The sequence below is a fragment of the Columba livia genome, chromosome 2, assembly GCF_036013475.1.
Source record: "Columba livia isolate bColLiv1 breed racing homer chromosome 2, bColLiv1.pat.W.v2, whole genome shotgun sequence".
In the NCBI taxonomy this organism is placed as follows: domain Eukaryota; kingdom Metazoa; phylum Chordata; class Aves; order Columbiformes; family Columbidae; genus Columba; species Columba livia.
In genome coordinates, this window is record NC_088603.1 from 88,476,888 (window position 1) to 88,498,498 (window position 21,611).

Here is a 21,611-nt window from a genome sequence, read left to right on the forward strand (position 1 = left end):
GGCGCGATGTGCCGCCCCCCCCGGAAGAGAGCGCGAAGGGGCGGGCTGGCGCAGGCGCGTGGCGGCGGGAGCACGCGGTGCCGCAGCGGTTGGGCCCCGCGCTGCCCGCGGGCCGGGAGCGGCAGCACCGGTGGCGGGGCGCGCGCTGAGGCTCGGGAGGGGCCTGGCCGCCATGGGCCGCCGGGCGCGTGACCGCAGGCGGCAGCAGCAGCAGCAGCAGCGGCGGCCGGAGCGGGACGGGGGCGGCGGGGACCAAGCGGTGAGAGCCGGGCCGGGCCGGGGCGGGGAAGTGGCCGGGCCGCCGGACTTGACGGGTGGCGGCGTGTTTCAGGGCTGGGCCGGCGGCTACCCAGAGATCGTGAAGGAGAACGAGCTGTTCGAGCGCTACTACCGGGAACTGGGCATCGTGCCCCGCGGCGAGTGGGACGCCTTCATGGCGGCGCTGAGGGAGCCGCTGCCCGCCACGCTGCGCATCACCGGCTACCGCAGGTAGGGACGGCGGGGCGGGCGGGGGGGCTCGGAGCTGCCCGCTCCCCCGGTACCGGGCACCCGCCGGTTCTCCCTTGGGGACGACCTGCTGGCTGCAGAAGGGCTGAAACACCCGGCCATCCTGCGCGGGTTTCTCTCTGTCCCTTCTGCAGTCACGCCAAAGAGATTCTCCACTGCTTGAAGGAAAAGTACTTTAAAGAGCTGCAGGACCTGGAGGTAGACGGCCAGAAAGTCGAAATGCCGCAGGCGCTGAGCTGGTAAGTGAGCTGGGAGTGAAAAAAGGAGCCCTGCGTATTCCCAATCGAGAGCCTGACAAGTTGTTTTCTTTCTTTTGCTTCTGGTCTTTTTTCTGCCTGTTTTTCACCAGGTATCCGGAAGAGCTGGCGTGGCACACTAACTTGAGTAGAAAAATCTTACGCAAGTCGCCACAGCTGGAAAAGTTTCATCAATTTCTGGTTAGCGAGACAGAATGTGTAAGTTTTGGGTAGATCTTGATTTTTATTTTTTTTTTTTAATTTCATATCCTAAGCAGTGTTTTATTTAAGTGCATTATGAGAAATTGAGACTGTACCGTTTCTTTCAGAAGTTGGTTAACTCAGAAGAATCTGGATTTTACGTCACTGTTAACAGTGATTCATCCCGTGATTCTGGCACATAACTGCAGTTAGAAATATTTCTGCTGAACTAATTGCCTTTTTTTTTCTGAGAATGGGAAAATGAGTCCCTGTCAAATAATTAGTTGCTGTTGGAAAACAGTTGTTTGAGTTTGCTAAGAAGTGCACATGTATACATACCAAGACTTACCTTTAGTGAGAGATGTTTCTCACCTGATTGAATCCGGTTTCTCATCTCTTAAGCAGAAACTACACCCACAGAATTAATCCCATTAGAATAAATATGAAATTATCAGAAATTTCAACTGGGTGAAATACTGTGATTTCAGTTGTTAAATGCTAACCGAATTTAACCCTGAGTTTATAATAGTATGGTGTTGATTTCTTTATTATTGTGCTATATAGAGTTTTAAAAACGTATCACAAAAGAAATGCATTCTTTTGTAAAATAAAAAGGAGTTTTTTTAGTTTGGTTTTCTTTTCTTCTTTTCAAGGGAAATATCAGTCGTCAGGAAGCTGTTAGTATGATCCCACCTCTGCTGCTTGATGTTAACCCTCATCATAAGGTAACTCTGAAATACACTGTGTAGTAGAGATTTTCCCTAAAAGATAGTTTGATATAAACTACAAATTACAACAGCAGTATCAATGCTGATACAGAACTTGGCTTGGGTTGATGTGGTTTATGTTTTTTGCATGTAAACAACCACAATCAACTAGTGTTCAGCTCACGAATACAGTCAGTGCAACATGTGCTTTTTCAGCTAGATGTAATACTCATAAAAATCACTTTGTTTTAAAGTAGTTGCATAATCTTACTTTCAAAGTGTAAATGTATTTAGCTGGATCTAAGTTATGTATTCTTGTTTCAACCTCCTTTTGAAGTAAAATGACTGGTTTTAACTTCCTGCCTTTTTTTAAATAGCTCTTTGCCGGGTCGTTTTCACCCTTCTGTGCCTTTTGAAGAAGTTGCATGCTTCTGCTCTGTAAATCTGTTGGTTAAATTAATTCGGGTGATTTGACATGTGCTGTTGATGGTGCTTAAGGAGCATAGATGGTTAACTTTAGCTGAGTTGTCAAAGAAACGCCCATGGTATTTTCTAATGGCAGATTGTAGGAGTGGGGATATCTGATAGTAAACCCCCAGTTCTAACCTTAGTGATGTTTTTATATGCTGTATTTGTTTGCAGAATGAATCTGTCAGTGGCCTTATTCTCTTAAACTGGTAAATTAAGGAGATATGCCTTGATATCTCAAGCAACCGTGTTGTGTAGTTCTTAAAATTTTTACACCATGTCTTAAAATTTTAAGTTTTCAAACTTAACACATATAAACATATAAACTGACATGTATGTTTTAGAGACTCATTCATACATACTGTTTCTTTATTAACATTACTTAGCATACATAACTTTTCAGTTTATTTTCTCATCCTCTTACCCCAGTCCTGTATAACACAGGGCTGATGGCTGTGTTTTGTGAGGAAAGGTCTTCTCATCTCTCTTAAATAAATAATGAATTGAGTGATATCTTCAGTCCTAATGTGTCATGGGTGCATTTTGCGTTTTGTCTGGAGCTGAACAGGTACCAAATGTGTTCAACTTGATGTAGAACACAAATTGTGAGAATATTTTTGCACACACCTTATTTACATTGTATATACAAAGGTAGCAGTATTTGGGTTTTGTATTGAATTGTTAACTTTGGTGACTGTATTTCAGCAAGCGCTTTCCAGAGGTACCTGTAACGTTTGACAATTTTCCTCATAAATCAGACTCAGAATAGGTTCTTTATCCTCTCTGGTGACAAGACAGGAAATAGCTGCTTATGGTGCTCTTGTTGTTTGGGACCTTTTATGGATCTTAGTGCCTTAGTTTCTGAGCTGCTTGTTATGCCCAGAATCACAGGTTACTTTTAATGCTTAACCAGCATGTCCTACATGCTGATTTCTATCTTGCACAAGGATCAGCTTGATGACTGTCAAACCTCTCTATTGCTGTGTTCATTTTTAATCTACTTTTCATGATTCGGTTTTCCCTCACCATCAATTTGCTGGACCAATTTTAGAGCATGTTTAGGCTTGCTTATTTTTTATTATCTTCTACATTATCTACAAAAGTAAGTAGAAGCCAGTAGCATCGCAACTTGTTTTGAACAGCAGATATTATGCTCTCTTACTGAGTATGTCTCATGATGTGTTAACACTGCTGCGTGGCAGCACTTATCACGTGCTCTCTGGAACTGTCCGTAAACGTTCTTTGCGTTTCTCTGTGGTCTTGTCTTGCAGTTTAGTCTTGTTCATGCCAGGGGCTTGCATGAGGATCTGAGCAGATCTGTCCCCATCTTTTATCCTGTTGCATGATTTTAGCTAACTTTTACTGGAGCTCAAGGTCCAGAAGATAGATGGGAGTCATGTATTTCTGAAAATCTGTAACTAGGCAAGAGGAAAGACTCTAGGCTTCCTTTCTTAACAGTGTTAGCTGTCAAGTGATTTGCTGTGAAAATGATTCTATGAATGACTTGATCAGGGGCCAAGTTTGTGATGAAGCAGGAGGGAGAAATATGCTAGAAATCAGATGTTGGTGCCTATGCAGTTCTATTCTGCTGCCCAATGACAGTTTGAATATTTCCCAAGAACTTCATCCAGGATCCAGAAGCAGGCAGCTTATACTGCCCTGATTTTTTGCATTAAGATGGAAATGAGTGGGGAGGGGTAGCAGTTCATTTTTATGAAATCTACATGATCAACCATGGCAGATAGTCTCTGATTATTTTGTTGATAGTTAAATAAAATTTCAGCTTCCTCTTGGATGTACCTTTGCCCTTAATGTTTGTTTGTATTTGTAAAGCTCCAGTTAACTTCAGTTGGAATTGCTTGTGAGCTGATTAAAGGATCATATCCTGTATGTGTAGTCAGATTTCTCTTTTTTTTCCAGCTACTGTATTTCTTCCCTACAAACCAAAGTCCTTGTTATATTTTAGACCCTCAGAGATAAAGCTGCATTCCATGATGCAAAGAATGGAACTGTACTTTGTGTTTTTGCAGACTGGTATTCAGAACAATCATAATTCTACAATTGAATGCAAAAGTATTTAGACAAGAACACATAGTAAATTTCTCAAGTACTTAAAAAATACGAGGTAGAACTTTTTTTAACTTTCTGGTGTTTGTAGATTCTAGATATGTGTGCTGCACCTGGATCTAAGACTGCACAGCTCATTGAAATGTTGCATGCAGACATGAATGTTCCTTTTCCCAGTAAGTCTGGAAAAATTACCGAAAACTTTTGTGACTTTGAATTTCTGCTTTTTCTTGAAGAAGATTACTTTTAATATCACAGATAAGTAACTCTATTTAACTACATATTGAATACCCAAAGTAGTTGACTTAGATGGAAAGTACTGCACTGCTTCCTTGAAACTTGTAGGCTTCCTTGCCTTGAAGGAGAAAGATGGATCAGACATATATCTTCACAGTTCAGACTACAGTAGGTGTGGTCAGAGGTTAAATTTTATATATAAATCAGGTTTATTTAGTAGATGGTGGCCTATGAGCCCTCGTGTTTTAGTGGTATCCTGCAAACACTGGATTAAGCTGCTTTAGCCTGAAAATGGTCATGATAGTTATCTTTTTTTTTTTTAAAGCTTCAGAATCTTTATTTTCAGTCGGATGCTCACAGAAAATACTGCCCATAGAAATTGTGAAGTTGGGGGAGTGGATTCTTTATGTGTTCACTGAAAATCTGCTGATGTACAGAGATGCTTTGGAGGCAGTGGAGGTTTTCTCTGTTACAAGGGTTTAACTTTGAGAGCGAAAAAGTTCAGGGGCCCTTGTTTGTGTCTTATTTCCGCTGCGTGGAAGCTAGAACTCCTGAGACCATATTTGACACATCAGTTAAACCTCAATATACTTGTATGTTATTTTATGTTCAGTAAGGGGTCCTCTATTCCATAAGCAGTCTTTTTAAGTAAAAGTCTCCAGTGAAAGATTTACACAGCTTTAAAGATAAGGCAATAAACAATATAAAATTATTCAGCTGTTGGACAGTAAAGCATCTTCCCACTATTTTATGTTCACAGAGGGTTTTGTAATTGCTAATGATGTTGACAACAAGCGCTGCTATTTGCTGGTTCATCAGGCTAAGAGATTAAACAGTCCATGCATCATGGTGGTAAACCATGATGCCTCCAGCATTCCTAATCTACAAATAGATGTTGATGGAAGAAAAGAGGTCCTCTTCTACGACAGGATTTTATGTGATGTCCCCTGCAGGTATCTTGCATGTAATCTTCAATACGCAGATTTTATTGGACTAAGTGCAGTGCTAAAATTCTTGTGTTACTGAGTTACACTTTTTGTGTTGCTTAATGAGATATAGTTTACGCTAACTTCCCAAACAGGTGAATGCCTTAAACTGTCATAGGTGAGAGGACATCAAATCAAGGTGAACCTTTTTTCATTACAAGTGGTACTTAAATTTGGCCAGTTGAAGGGCTACAAATTTTGAGTTCTGACTCAAAATATTGAAATACAAAGATCATGTAGAAACAAACAGTACAGCATAGGAAAACTAGGTAACATGGGAGAGGGACTGTTTTTTTTCTGCTATAAAATGACTTTGTTATGACATTAATTTTACCCACAAATAATACGAATCTGTTCAACCGGTTACAGCGGAGATGGAACCATGAGGAAAAACATCGACGTGTGGAAGAAGTGGACAACACAAAACAGTTTGCAGCTCCACGGGTAAAAATGCTTGTTACACATCTGCACTTCTTTCATTTCTCTCTCCTCCTTTTACCCTATCTTTAACATCTGCGTGCATTTGCATGTTAATATATGACAAAGCAGAGACTAAGAGTTGCTTTTATGTCAAGTCAAGATCTTATGTGCTATTCAGAGAAGGTGTAGTATTTCAGATGTGAGAAGTCGAGTGTGTGAATCAAAATTGTTTGCATTCTTATGAATATCTGACATTAATATTCATTGAATTAATTTAGACAAGGTAGCTAACAAAAACAGGGAACAAATAATTTGATTGGAATTTTTAGTGTTTAGGCAGGTAAAACACTATTGAAAAACCAGTAGCTTCTAAAATGCATTAGTAATGTTTTAACGTCTTTAGAATATTAGAAGATCATACATAAATGGTTTCAGTTACCTGAGATTGATTTATGCTAACTCATGGTGAATGAGTACTTAGCCTAGTGCAGGTACATGGTAATAAGCAGTAATTTAAACATAGATGAAAAAGCTTAGAACATTTTACTGTGCAATTGTAACAAGCTGGGAATGTGGTCAGTTACTGTGACTCATCTGAGTTATGGTGACTTGTTACTGCTTGATAGTTAATTCATAATTACAGGTTTCGTTTTAGTTTTAAGTATGCAGGTAGGATATAAGCTGGTGATTCAGCTGAATGATACTTTTGTTAGAAGTCAAATGCTAGCTAAGACCTGTTGTCCGTAATATTTGTAACAGTCAGATTGCTCCTCATTTTAACTCCAGATTTCTGAGAAGACTCAGATTTTTAGGGTGTTATTTTTCTAGTGTTGAGTACTTTAAAAGAAACTTGATGAGGCACTAGAAATAACAAAATACAGAAAGTTATGTTAAAAGTTTTGAAGCAGTGGTGTTAATGTTTGACCTAATTGTTGCTTTAATAGGTGTAATTGTGTGTCTGCAGTTTAGGCTGCACTAAGCTGACTTAGTTTGACTTCAGTTTGTGTACTGGTGGCAGCTGTGGAATTTCGTATGTGCTGGCTTAGTCCATGGAGAGTTATGTGTCTGCAATATAGCTTCACCTGTAAGAAATTTGATGGCAAATCTTTCTGGTTCCTGAATGATAGACCAAGAGTGTTCTGTTAGATTGCAGTTAAGAATTGCAACCCGTGGTGTTGAACAGCTGGCGGAAGGCGGAAGAATGGTATATTCTACATGTTCGTTGAATCCTATTGAAAATGAAGCTGTGATTGCATCTCTGCTAGAAAAGAGTCAAGGTGAGAATGCGAGTTTGGGCAGAGTGGGTACATCTCTTTTTCTCAGCCCAATAAAGGATATGCGTGTGATAGTATTAATAGTACTAGTAATAGTACTTTAATAAGCTTAGACTAGATAATGTGCTCCTAGTATGCAAAACTTCAGCAATTTTTGGTACCAGTAGTATTTAATTGGTGTTCATATGAGCAGTCTTCTTAAATAGATGTAAATCAGGTGCAGATATAAAACCTGAAGAAGTCATGTTAATAATATACAAAAGACTTCTACAGATTAATGGAGTTCAGGCTATGTTATCTGGCTACTGCTAAGCCATTCCACTCGTTGGAGTCCATGTCGTATTTCCTTTGGAAACATGGCATGGGACATTACTGCTGTAAAGAAAAGTGAAAAATGTAGTGAAAAGCCCAGAGTGTGCGTAAGCAGTTAGAGGAATGTTATTGTGCACCAGTAGGTGGGAGTCACTGCTACCTTTATCATCCTTTGACCCACATTTTTACATGCTGGGAATTTTAATGTCTTCAGGGTCCTGAGGTTTTTTACACTTTTGCCTTGCATATGAAACCTTGCTTAAGTTGCTGTCAAGTCTTCATCATCTGAAGTAACGAGGTGGAAACATTGAGATGAGCTGGGAAATTGCACTGAATCAGTTTCTGATGGCAGGGTTTAGTAGCCCAAATTTCTGGTCTTGAGCTGATGGACACTGTTTTTTCTGTGTCAGAAGCCTGAAGTTTGGAGACATCTAATTGGATTTTGCATGAAAAGTTTGACTGACTTTGTGGAGCCTTGTACAGAGCAGAAACAGCTGTATTGCTCCTGGAGCTGAGCTGGTTCTGGAAGTAGAATAGCCTGTTTTGTGCAGTGTTTTCTTTGTGCCAGTCACTATTCTGACCTCCAATTTTGCAGGAAACTTCATTGTCTCAGAAACAGCAGTTTAGCTGTGGTGCCTGCAGATAATTAGGAACTGACTATTTAGTTTCCAGTCAAAGGACATTTTTATTTAGAGGTGGTTTCTTTGGCAGACTGAGTGAAAGAACAGCATAGACATGTTTCTGGTAAATTATCGTATGCTTGGCTTACTGAAGGCTGTAGTATGCCAGTTAAGTTTAGCGATGACAAGATTGGAAAGCAGTAAGGACTAGTTTGGATAGGAGCATGAAGCAGTAGGGATGTTGATGGAAGCCAATAATGGCAGCATCTAGGGCAAATTCAGTCCTTGGAAGCAAGGGTCTTGAGTGGCTGTGGCATGTGGATCTTGTTTCTGCCCAGTGGAGATATTCTGAGGCTTACTGGGAGACTCTAATGTGTCTCAGTGAGTGAATGTTATTCTTGGGGCTTGAACATGGTGCAGCTCAAGAAGGGTGAGGTAGTGGTCTGCAAGGGGTATTGGATCTCAAGGATTTGCTAGGTCAATCCAGGAAGTTTGTTGGTTCTTCAGTGTTAAGTTCCTGGCACTGTGTTATACTGCTACTTGTGGGGCAGATCAGAGATTGCTATCCCCTTGGGGCTGAAGGGGTAAAGAAAATGCATTTTTGTACCATGTTTCTCTGCTGGGAATTGTAGTATTTCTGACAGACCATTTAATGACCGATGAGTCTGATGTAATTTTGAGCCATCAGTTGAAGTCATGCTGTAGGTAGGCAGGAATATTTGAAGGAAGGATGCAAACATCAAGTTTAATCAGATTTGAAATGTCATTTTCGTCAATGAATTCATGTGTCACTTTTTCATTTATTTAAAAGACTTGCTTAAACTGTCACTGTAAGAGTAAAAGGTTAGTCTTGTAGAACAGGTTGATAAATTGTGTACAACACGAGGAAAAGCCTACCTAATTGTTAAGAAACTAGGTAACCAGAATCACAAAAAAAAAGAAATTTTAAGGTTATTCTTCTGTAGAGAGATAACCTATTTAAACAGTAAGGTTTTTGTATTGTTCTTTCTGGACTTGGGGCATTGTAAAGTTTTTATTCAGTAGATGAAGTTATGCTCTGTTTTTGTAGTAATCTGACGTATTTTAGGCACATAGCTTTTTGTCCTGTTAGTTTGATAGCTCTTACCTTCCGTTAAAGAGTTTGGAATGTTCTGTTCCATTAAAAAATAATAAATTCTTTTTCCTCTCGCACTGAAATATGTTAAGTTTGTAACACCATAAAATCAGAATATATCAAGCATTTTAAAGGCTTAGTCATCCCCAAAGAGTACTTTTCTGAAAAGTGCTTTATCAGCATAGTAAATGCACATACTAAGTGAGACTAAAAACTTCTGAGTGCATTGCCTCAAACACTGATGTTTAATGATACAGGTTGTAGAGTATTGCTCTATGCAGTTGCTGCAGAAAGTATCTAGCCATTATATTTTGATTAGTTTATAGGTTGCAAAATTCTGTACTTACTATGAATAGTTCTTACCACATTTTTTGTTAACTTTCATGATAGTAGTTGTATAACATTTTGTTCCTTGAAAGGTTTAAAACGCAATGTTCTTAAAATGATCTTAAAACTTGAGGGAAAACTATTTTTATAAAAGTTAATTAGGAGCACAACTCTCAATTTCTGTTTTCAATAATATTTGTATTCTTGGGTTTCAGGTGCCTTAGAACTTGCTGATGTCTCTTCTGAGTTACCAGGTTTGAAGAGGATGCCAGGAATTACAAAATGGAAGGTACTTATCTGATGTTCCTGTGAAGTTCTTTGTCTATGGTAGAGTGTTAAATTATGGAAGTTTTGAAGTAAAATTGCAAAACATTAGACAGAGCTGAAGTAATGGTAGTGATTTTCTGTTTAGGCTTTTAGACAATATTGCATTGTAGGGGACAGCATTAAAAATCTTTCTGATGCTAAGTTCTTGTCTCCTCATCTGCTCTCCTCTTTTTTCTCTACATTTCTTTGCTCTATCTCCTCTACTGCCTTAATATAATTCCATTTTATATTGCGTGCAGCCTGTGGCCTGTAGATGGCAACGTAATTTCAGCCGCTTTTTAAGTTATCCCTTCTCTGTCTTTACAGTCTATGTGTGTTAGATTTTACTGTTCTTTAGCTGGTCCATTTGAATCATTTGGAAGTAAAAGCTGTTGAATGCTTTCTGGAAGTAAGCTATAAAATCTGCAGTTGTGTGAGTAATCCTAGAATATCAATAGAATCCTGTATTCTGTTCCAAGCCTTATGTGATTTCAATTTTGGAAATAGACTGGTAGGGAGGGGCAAAAAACACTAAAGCTTCTTTATCTTCCTGCGTATAATCAGAAAGAGTAGAAGGCTGTCCTGGTAGTAGAGAAAGAAACACTGATTAAATTTTAGTTATGAGCATGTGCCTAATAACAACTGTTGAAAGTTTGCAAGACTTTCTTCACCTTTTATTTGCTGCTACTGTATTTTGTTCAGGCCTAGTGGTCTAGCTCATCATTAAATGTTTTTGTTTCTTTTGGTGCTGTTTTTACTCAGTGTAGTCTTTTGTTTCCTGGTGAAATGTCTGTCCAATGGGAGTTCTGTGACTTAGTGGTTACATTGAATATTCCTGAGCACCAGTTGACTGTAAATCTCTGGAAACAGCAAAATAAAAACAAGGTTTTTTTCAAGGGACACTCAGATGCTTGGAAATAACATTCAGAACTCTTTTCTTAAGCCAGGTGATGAGTGAACTCAAATGAGTTGCTTCAGAATCTTGAAGGAAGAGGCCCTTTAAACTTCAGATATGTTACAACACTTTTAGTCTTCATTCTACACTAATAACAGTGGCAAAATGTGCAGTAGAGAAGACTTCAGCATGTTCTTTGATGCTTTGCCATTCCAGCAGTTACATTGTGTGGTTAGACTGGTAAACCAAAACTGAGCAGAGCGGGGCTGTTACACATTTATTCTAGTACATCAAAAATAGTTCTAGACTTGTTTGTACTTCCAGTTATTTAACAGTCTCATTGTTTGTTTCTGTCAAGCTGAACTCATAGCTTCCAAAGGAGAGCAGTTCAGAATCTCAGTGTATCTTGTCTGTATCTAGCAATATGACATGTAGCATATTGGACTTAAAATACTAATTCTGGAAGTACAGTCATTTCTATTTCAGGGACATGGAAAAGTATAATATTTTAGGTGTGATCTGATCAGTGGCTGAGAAATGCCAGACTTCATGACACTGAAATCTGTATTCTAACATCATTATTGAAATTGTAATCTAGATAAATCTTGCATTTCAGTTTCCACTAGAATAATTAATTAAACCTTCAAGACAATCACAGTGAGATATATGAAAACGTTTTATTATGCTTGCCAGTCCTGAAGTCACCATCACTGTGACTTCTCTAACTTCTCTATTTTGTTGTCTTAGCAACAAAAATAGGCCTTCATTTCAGATACAAATTTTATGCATTTGCCCCACACATTCCTGGATGTTACCTTTATTCTAGCCCTAGTCTTCAGTGTATGAGGCATCTAGACTTCTGAAGTCAAATTTTCTGTTTGGCTTCATTTTTTTGTTGGTGGTTTTTTTTTTTTTTTTTTTTTTTTGGTTGGTTTGGTTTTGGTTATTTGGTTGGTTTGGTGTTTTTTTGTGATGGTGGGTTTTTTTCTACTTTGGTACTCTTGCTTAAAGAGCATTCCAAATGCTTTGTTACAAGAGCTGTGGCTCCAGCCTCCTGCTTGTATCCTAAGCATCTGTCAAAAGCTTTGACCCTTAGACAGAATGAGATGTTATGTCCACACAGTATCTTAAGAGTGGATTTATAGATGTGTTCTGAGTCCTAGATAAAGATGCAGACACTAGAAAATTCATGGGGACATGATTCTTCAGTAACTTTCCTTGAAAACATTTCTGTGACCTATATATGCCTGTGTCATGGGACTCTGTGCTTACCGAGCTGTTGTGTTGCTCTCTTGGATCTTTCCTGTGTTATGAATTTGGAGTTCCTCATTTCTAGTTTCTACTGCTAGACTGCAATAGCCCTTTTCCTTTGTATACTGCTTGGCAGCTGCCTATAGCAGAATGTCCCACAGCCAGTCTCATGGACAAAAAGAAGTAATGTGTTCTAAATCTGATGGCTTAGTAATCTTACTAATCACCACTGTCCTTCCTTTAAACGTTGATGTTCTGGAAGGTTAACAGATCACTGTAGTTGATTCTGCACCAGTCTTGACTGCACACTTCCTGAAGCATATGAAGTGGAGCAAAGAGGTACAGCTGGAAAGAATCTCCTGCTCTCAAGTGCATACATACAATGCACAAAGGAACAATACACTTCAAAGAACTTTAATTTACCATAGCAGAAAATAACTTCTCTTTTTGCCATTTGAACCTTGGCTTGAAAGTATTTTAATACGTTTTTGTTTTGAAAGTACTTAGTTTGAAAGTATTTTAATGGTTGGACTCGATGATCTTGAGGTTCTCTACCAACTGAAATGATTCTATGATTCTAATTAAAACTTGTAAAGTGGTGACACATATTCTTCACAGTATTTATATTTACTCCTTTGAAGGTAATGCTGAAAGATGGGCAGTGGTTTGAAGAGTGGGGAGATGTGCCTTCAAACAGACAAACACAAATACGTCCCACTATGTTTCCAGTAAAAGATGAAGAGAAGCTGAAGGCAATGAATCTAGAGCGTTGGTAAGTTTTCCCAGAGTAGATTTTTATGGGGTTTTGATGGTTACCTTGTATGGTGGTGGGCAAATTATAATGAGGTCAGGTTAGGAATGTGTTGCAGTATAGACTTGTGCTTGTATAGGTCTGAGTATATTTTAATTGCTTCATATGTAATAGCAGTACGCAATATTTAAATTCCAGTGAACTGAGAGAAATTATTGAAAAATGTTCACAGGGAATAATTACTCAAAAAACAGGTGAAATTCTTTGCATCCAATAGAGATACATATCCATAATTACTGGAAAAGTACGTAAACCACATTTTAACAGTGTGGCTTATTTTCTATGAAAGACTTTCCATAGCTATTCTAAAAACAGTGTCTAGAAATGAGTCATTAAAGCACAGATGTGAATGGTGAAATGAATGCATTGCAATGATGCAAGTTATTTTGCCAGAATGCTCCATTTTAGATCCTGTTTCTAGCTTGATAAATTAAATCTGCGAATCCTACTAGTAATACTTGGTTTACCCTGAGAGTAAATATAAATGTGACACTTCTAGTACTTTGTGAAGGCCTGAATGCTGCTGATGAATACACTGCAACTTTTTTTTTTATCCCACTCCTTCCTAGTCTTAGGATATTGCCGCATCATCAGAACACAGGAGGTTTCTTTGTAGCTGTGTTAATCAAAAAATCTCCAATGCCATGGAATAAACGCCAGCCTAAGGTAACTTCTTTTAAGAAGAGCTAAAATGTTAACTTTTAATAACGTTTATTGAGATTTTTTTAAAGCTTGCATAATAGAAAACACACTATAACTGTTTCATATCTACCCTTCAGTTATAGTTCAATGTGTCAATTAAAAATAATTCCTAAATCCCTTAAGAACTTGAAAAAAATCTCCTTTTAAAAATAGAAAAAATAAGGAGGGAGGGATTTTGAAGTCATAGTAAAATAGCAAGATAAAACCTGAACCTAAAATTGAGGCTTTAAAAGAGTTAGAGCAGCAGATTAGATTGGGCAGCGAAAGCTGCCACTTCCTTCAGTTGTGTGTGGTCCCTCTGCTGAAGGCTTTTTTTTGCTGTATCGTAAGCTAATTCTGATTTTGGTTTATCTTACTCTGTGGCTGGTTGCTTGGGAGTGATTCACTAGCAGATTAGTCTGGCAGATCAGCAGCAGGGGAATGGATGTAAAACTGTTAGGAGCAGCAGCAGCTTCAGCCATCTGACTTTAATCCATTTGTTGTCAATTGTCTTTAAAATCCTGTCAACAGGATTTTAAGTTGAAATGACTTATTTGATCTCTTAGATTGCTCATGTCTTTAAGAGAAACTTCGTGTGTGAATCCCTTTTAGCTGCTTCTATTTATGTGATTTGCTTCATTAGAACACCTAATGAGTGAAATTTATGTGGCAGTATGGAAAAAGCATTCAGAAACAAGCATCATCCAAATCGATTGTGCTCTTCTAAGTTAATTGTAGCACTCGTGTGCGTCACTTTTGAGTGCTAGGAGGAAAGCAGCAAATACTGACTTAAAATAGTCTTTTGTGTGAGTGCTCAAGCATTTTTTTCTAAATGGTATAGAAACAGCTTTCTTGGACGGTTGGTGAGAAATCGTCTGGATCAGTACTAGAGGTGAATGCAACTTACAATGGTATCTTGACTTAGTAATCAGTTTAGCTCCCTAAATGGATGCTTGAGCTCTTACATACAAATTGATACAAGTTAAGCAGATGCGAAGAGAGAACATAGATTTGTTTTGTTACAAGTTAGATGCTGCTTTTTCTTTATTGAAAATACTGTAATTTGAAACAGATTCATCAGAAATTACAACAAAGAACAGAAGATACTGAAGTGACAGCAGCTAATTCAAATAATGGTTCTGAATGTACTACTGAAGAACCAACACTTGCTGAAAATGAAGAGTCTAAGAAAACGCAAGAATTGCAGAATTCAGACACTGAGCAAAGCAAAAAGGAAGGAGTATGTGGGTAAGAGACCATGTCTAAGTATTTGTTCTGTAACAGCTTTGTAATTGCTGAGTATTCTATAGGTCTTTTGTTGTTGGACTCATTTAGAAGTTGATCAAGAAGAACTAATGAATTTACTTTCAGAAGCTGACCTTTGGAAGGTCCTTACTGTTTTCACAATTACTCCCTCAGAAACCTCAGTTTACTTGTTTTTCTGGTTTCTGTAGTGTTGCCTTAGTGAAGTACAGGAAAATGTCAGTATTCTGTTTGGCAAGCTATTGTTACCATAAGGCAAGTGTTGACTAATTGAACTGAATATACTGATTTAAAACAAAGTCCTTTTACTGCAATTGACAACACAAGGCTATTTTCTTTTTAGACCACCACCATCTAAAAAAATGAAGTTGTTTGGTTTTAAAGAAGACCCTTTTGTGTTTCTCCCCGAAGATGATCCATTGTTCCTTCCTATCCAGTAAGAAAAAAATGTTTCTGTTTCTGCAGTAAGATTCCTAGTAGTTTAGGAATACTCCTAGTTCAGGAATATTAGTAGTTGTTCAGTCACAAAAGATGTGTCTAGCTGGTAATACATAAAACTTTTTCCCTACCTTTTTACCAGGTTCCCCTTTCCTCAACACTTAAACTCTTTTAAATGAAATAGCCAACTATAGTTTGCACTGGAAATTTTCGAGTGTATCTTAGTGTCTATGACAGCTTGTCCTTTCTGATGTCATATATCTTAGAAAGTCTAATCTTATTTTTCTGGAGCCAAAATGTTAAGTGTTTGCACAGATAGCTTGAGGTCTAACTCATGCGTTTTGAGTGTGTAATTTCATTGTTCAGTTAATCAAAACAAGTGTTATGGCCACAGGAAATTCTATGCATTGGACCCCTCATTTCCCAAGATGAATTTACTAACTCGAACTCAAGAAGGAAAGAAGAGACAGCTGTACATGGTTTCTAAGGAGCTAAGGAATGTGCTTCTGAACAACAGTGAGAAGATGAAGGTATGGTTCATTTCTTCAGGTTTTCACAGTGGAGATCATAAGCATCAGTGGATGTCTCCTTGAACTTTGTTGCTGAGCTTATTGTTTATATAGAGGGTGAGCCCTCTGATGGGCCTTTTCTTTTAGTCTGAATGAATGTTTTCCTCTCTATCCCTCCTCTGTTAACGTGAAAAGTTGTCTCTGAGAGGTAGATAAGTCTCCAGGATTAAAATCGGTATGCTTTTTGGCAGGTGCAAGGGAACTTAAAAGTAGAGGATGGGAACAGGTAACTGCTTTGTGTGTACCAACATTGTTATGTGGTCTTCAGGTACCTTCACAAGTGTACATTAACACTGTTGTATTATGAGCCCTTTAATTATAAAAGTATTAAGAACTTCAAAAGCCTACCAAAAATAACTGATAACTTCAGCTAAATTATTAGCTGGATGTGTTACATGGGGACGTTTTTTCAAAGTAATTTCAAAAACTGAACATTTTGAGAAGTTGTTAACCTGAATGATAATGAAATAAGAAGTAATTTTTTGTGAATTAGAGTTTCTTTGTTTGTTTGTTTTTAATATGACTCTTCATGGAACATGCCTTAAAAGTTGTTGAATAATTTAAGTCAGAGTGAGGTCATCTAGTGCAGCTTCTTCCTGCCCCAAGCAGAGCTAACTTCAAAGCTGGATCGGATACAGTTTGGGGCCTTGCCCACTCAAATCTTGAAAATTTCCAAGGATATTTATTACATCTTTGCAACAGATTTTGAAATGGATAAATAATTATTCTTTCATACCACATGCAGGAAATGGCTACATAATTGACAAATTTTTAAGAAAGTCATGCATTATATTAGGCAGTGAGACTTTGAGCACTACAAAGGATATAGTGTCCTAATATTAAGCACTTGTGCATTTTTAAAATCCTGTCCTTGTTTAACTTTCCCAGAATCACTCACAAAATTCTTGCTTGAACTAAAATTAAAATTAGATCTTAATAGTTCATTGCCCTCGTTTGCCACTTCCTCACGGTGTTCGGTTTTCAACATGGAAATGAGTAAAAGGCATTTATGTTGAGAGAGAACTATGTTTTGATAGCTGGAATTCCTTTTTCTCTTGAATGAATTTTCACATGAATTTAATTCAGTGTCTGTTGCAAATGAGTGAACGTTACCACAGAATTATCCTTTCTTCCTCCTTTTAGTCGAAGAGTTGAGTAAAAACAAAGTTCAGAGTGGTAATTTGGAATTTATACTCCTTAATGATGCTTATTGGCTTTGCTGTTTGCAGGTTATTAACACAGGGATAAAAGTCTGGTCTCGCAACAGTGATGGTGAACAATTTGGATGTGCATTCAGATTAGCACAAGAGGTAACTACATAGTATTGTATTTTCAAAGGAGATATTTTGGTTTCCTCTAGAGCCTATAGTACAACTGGCATTAACTTTGTCCGATTAAGGACAATTTGTATTTTAATTAATGTTTAAAATGTGAAAATTATTTTCTGATATTAGCTAGAGGACATACTGCTTTTAATATTTTTCTTTCAGAAAGCAGAGATTGTCTTTTGAAATAATTATTTTATTTATTAAACAGGGAATTTATACTCTCTACCCATTCATTCATGCAAGGATTATAAATGTCTGCATAGAAGATGTTAAAATTCTGCTAACCCAGGAAAATCCATTCTTAAGTAAATTTAGCAGTGAAACGCAAAAGAAAGTCAAAGACATGGGTAAGCCTTCTAATTTGTGCTATGACATAATGATTATTATACCATACACAGAAGATGTTGAAAATCCTGTCACATAAACTGTGTTTGCTAAAATTGTTAATTAGGCAAGTAAGCATTACTGAAACCCACTGTGCCACTAGAAACTGTAGTCCTTTCTGATCACAGCTTTATAGTTCATGAACTCCAGACAACAGAAGAGTTGCCAAACTTAGGACAGCTGTGAAGCAGTGCTGTGATTTTATGTACATTACTGATCTTCACACCTCTTAATGTTCCAGCAGAAACTGTTTGTCATCTGTATCAAATATAGTGATTCTGATTTGATTTTCTTAAATATGGGCAGCAGTGTCCACTCATATTAAATTTTTATTTCCTCTATGTTGCATGCTTGAAGAAATGGAAAACTCATTTTCAGTGTTTTGGTTTATGTTGTTTTATTTTCAAGTTATTGCTAGTCCTTATCCTTCAGTGTTTGATGAGACAAAATGGCAAGATACTCTTTGTTCATTTTACTTAAGTAAAAGTTCTTTGCTAGATTCACTGAATAAATTAATCCATTTAATGGATTTTAATTTTAATTTGTTTGTTTGGAGTTTGAGAGGGGGCAGGGTTGGCATTTGCTTTGGTAGCTATATAAATACTTTGAGGGGAAAAAAAAACCACCCTGATATTGTCTATAGTTTACTGTACTGATATTAGCAACTGTTAACCAGCTCGTGCTGTGTGGCTGTCTAAAAACCAGTTTTCTTGAAAGTTTTCAAATTACAGTAATTTTAATGTACCAAGTAACACATCTGTTTTGGTTTTGTTCCCCCCGTCCCCCTTCCTTGTAGCGATGGGAAGTATAGTTCTGAAGTACGACCCAGATCCTGAGTAAGTATTTATGCATTTTTGCATTTTTAAAACTTGGACAAGAATTTATTTTCAGTCAGCAAAAACAGAAGTGGAGGCATAGAGGTGCAGTGAGGTCAACAGTGAAGCCTGACAGGATACCAGGAGTATAACAGAGAAAGAAGCTGTATTGCCTGTGTGTGCTTTAAAGAATTGGATTTAGCTTTATAAAGGAAAGCTAGTAGTTCTGCCAGAGGTCAACAGTATCCCTGCATGCAATTGATTTGTTTGTGGAGTCCAGCATTTGGAATACAAAAAGTTAAACTTTTTAATTGTTGACAAAGCAGTATCAGAAGCTCTTGGGAACTTTTTAAATGTGAAATTTCATCTTGCCGTTGCTTATGTTAGTTTTGAAACCAGAGCCAGAAAATTATTTTGCCTGTTACATTGAGCTTTATTTTTTTTTTTTGTTTCCTTGTAGACAAGCAGGTACCTGCTTAGATTTTGAAGTTAAGACCAGTGTACACACCACTTCTACAAATAGTTATAAAATGCTTTCACTATTACAGATTGTGCACTTATTTATCAGGGTTCGGCTATAAAATTAAGTTTTGAAGATTAACTTTCTCAACGTTGACTGAACGTAACTGTTTGTTTGTAGAAAACCTGATGATCTTCAGTGTCCCATAGTGTTGTGTGGCTGGCAAGGAAAGACATCACTCCGTGCCTTTGTGCCCAAGAATGAGAGACTTCATTACCTGAGGATGATGGGAGTTGAAGTGTTTAAAGCGAAGAGGAAAGAGGAGGAATTGGAAAGTAAAATGACGGAAGTTCAACATAGGCTGGCACAAACAGAGGAAGGAATGGATGTGGAAGATAAAGAACATGATTTAGTCACAAAAATGGAAGCAGAAATAGGTGAAGAATCTTCCCACAGTCCTGTGGAAAGCAGTGCTATGGAAGTAGAAAATAAAACTGAGGACTTAGATCAATTTAGTAAAAATGCCAACAGTCATGTAAGCCAGGAAAGCAAAGACACGGATGCGAATAATGTGGAAGATTAAGTTTCTTTATTACTTGTCAGCTTCCCTGAGGCTGGCATCCAGACTTCTGCTTTTAGCATGCAAGTATATTCTAAAATTTTGTTTGGAATGAGATGTTCCTTTTCTAAAGTTTCATCTATTTTATTTTTAAAATGAAAACTATAAAGAGATTTCAAGTGTGTCTTCTTTTTTACCTTTTTAAGCTCTGTATTACTGGTGCGTTTGTGTGTCTGTTGCTGGCAATGGACCATGCACCCAGTAAAGCCCATATTTGAAATGGAGTAATGGTATATACAAATGAACTGCCTGTGTAGCTAGTCAAGAATTCCTTCAGAAGAAAAAAATACAGGTTATAATTCCAAGCACAGAAGTTTTAGGAAAGTATTTTTTCTCTTAATATTGCTTACCTACCTACCACCCAATTGGTGTGAGTATGCGTACAAATGCACCTCTAGGATATCTAACTAACAACATGGTTAACATTTGTTTAAAATGAAACCATGCACAGCATCCTGGAAACAAAAATGCAGAATGCATTTTGCCAGAGACTGTCTGAGGTTCTTCTTCAGGGTAGTTAATTGCTCGACAAGCATAGCTAGTAAACCTCATTAACTAGATCTTTGGGTAAGCTGAGCGTGCCTCAAACTCCTATCTTGAAATGTGCCTGTTAACCTGCTGTGGTCATCTGTTTCTCTTGTCATTCTTTCAAGTGGGAGTCATCTCTGATTTTTGCAAGATACTTGTCTATAGCTGAAATAACAGTTAAAAAGAAAGTGTGGTATATGTTGTTGTATAGTAGATGTTTAAAAGAGGTTATTGAGTTCCAAAAGGGTAATTTCCTTAATCTAACTTCAAAAAAAAAAAAAAAAAAAAAAAACCAAACAAAACAGTTGGCTACCTCAGAAACTTATAAATTCCATCCTTTGTGACTTGGTTTCAGCATTACTGTATGTACTTGTATGTAGTTGAGCTGACAGCGATGTGTAACCCCCACCCGGGCCCTGGGCCTGCTCCCAGCTGCCCCGCTGTTCCCTGGAGGGAGGCTGGGCTGGTACCGGGGCCCAGGGACCGTGGTGGTTCTCTTCCCTCGCCTCACCTGGGCCCCTCAGTCTTGGGCCTGCTGGGTGAGGTGGTGCCTGCAAGGTGGGTGCTGGTTTCTGGTTCACGTGTCCTGCTGCTCATGGGGGTGAGGAGCAGGGCCGGGAGCAGGGGAAGGGCAGGTTCAGCCTGGAGAAGAGAAGGTCTCCGGGGAGACCTTATTGCTGCGTTTCAGTGCTTAAAAGGGGCCTGTAAGAAAGATGGGGACAGACTTTTTAGCAGGGCCTGTTACGACCGGACAATGGGTAATGGTTTTAAACTAAAGGAGGGGAGATTCAGGCTAGACATGAGGAAGAAATCTTTTACAATGAGGGTGGTCCAGGTTGCCCAGAGAGGTGGTAGATGCCCCATCCCTGGAGACATTCCAGGCCAGGCTGGATGGGGTCTGAGCAACCTGATCTAGTTGGTGTCCCTGCTCACTGCAGGGGGGTTGGACTAGATGGCCTTTGAAGGTCCCTTCCAACCAAAACCATTCTATGATTCTATGAAAGTGACCGGTGGTACAAGGTATTGTCCTTCACTAGGAACCATGGTGATGCAAATATTTCTGTTGCATGTCAAACTTTACCATGTGTACTTTTACTGATGAATTTCTAATGTGGCTTGGATCCATTTGCTGTACTTGCTACAACAGACTTTCTGATGCCTGCCCTTGAACTACTTCATTGAAGGGAGTATTCTTGAGGGAGAGATGTAAAAGTGAAATAATGCCATGTCCTCTGATAAGATGCAAGTCTCATGCAGTGAAGAACCATTGACAGGACTCATTTTCCTCTTGAGAGTCTGTAAAATAGGTTAATAAAAAAAAATCAGTTCTTGCCCTTGTATTTTGCTAAGGTTTGAGTGTGTTCTTTGGATCAGGAGCTGCGATTGCACGGGTTATTTTTTAGCAGCTCTTCACGCTGAAGAGCAGCACAGCAGAATTTTCTTTTGAATGGAGGTGTATGCAAAGTACAATTTTTAATTCTTAAAGTACACGAGGAAAAAAATTATAGCAACCTGAAACTTCAGGCATGAAAATTAACATTGGTTTTCATGTCTTTGCATTTATTCTGACATATTTGGTATTTGAAATAGAAGAAGGGTGGAAGACCAGTGTCATTTTAAAGTCCTCATCACTGTCACAGTCTGCAGCTCTTAGCCCTGAGGATGACTAATTTTAATCCATCTAATCTTTTTTATGCTCTAATGATCTCCATAAATTATCGGAAGGTCAAATGTTAAAACTTATGTGAAGAAACCAGAATTTCTTTTTAAATATACCTGCTGTTACT

General features: G+C 38.2%; 1 protein-coding gene and 1 long non-coding RNA gene across 2 annotated transcripts in view; one reads left to right on the top strand and one right to left on the bottom strand.

The window, feature by feature from the left end:
- NSUN2 (NOP2/Sun RNA methyltransferase 2) lies at positions 1-21,164 on the top strand. Its single transcript, XM_065052721.1, has 19 exons — positions 1-259; positions 332-489; positions 642-746; positions 857-962; positions 1,598-1,669; positions 4,278-4,362; positions 5,184-5,376; positions 5,779-5,853; positions 6,976-7,106; positions 9,692-9,765; positions 12,570-12,700; positions 13,309-13,405; positions 14,493-14,668; positions 15,027-15,119; positions 15,516-15,651; positions 16,920-17,000; positions 17,227-17,365; positions 18,199-18,238; positions 18,858-21,164. Exons 1-19 carry the CDS (start codon positions 173-175, stop codon positions 19,258-19,260), a joined length of 2,382 nt encoding a protein of 793 aa, XP_064908793.1. The 5' UTR covers positions 1-172; the 3' UTR covers positions 19,261-21,164.
- LOC135578566 (uncharacterized) overlaps positions 19,242-21,611 on the bottom strand; it is an 11,764-nt gene continuing 9,394 nt past the window's right edge. The window contains exon 2 of the long non-coding RNA XR_010470351.1: positions 19,242-21,120. This is a non-coding gene — a long non-coding RNA (uncharacterized LOC135578566). The remainder of the gene's footprint in view (positions 21,121-21,611) is intronic.

Coding starts and splice junctions, on each gene's coding strand:
- NSUN2 (XM_065052721.1), top strand. CDS start 173: ATGGGCCGCCGGGCGCGTGACCGCAGGCGGCAGCAGCAGCAGCAGCAG. Junction 5,377..5,778: donor TTATGTGATGTCCCCTGCAG/GTATCTTGCATG, acceptor AACCGGTTACAG/CGGAGATGGAACCATGAGGA. Junction 17,001..17,226: donor CATTCAGATTAGCACAAGAG/GTAACTACATAG, acceptor TTTATTAAACAG/GGAATTTATACTCTCTACCC.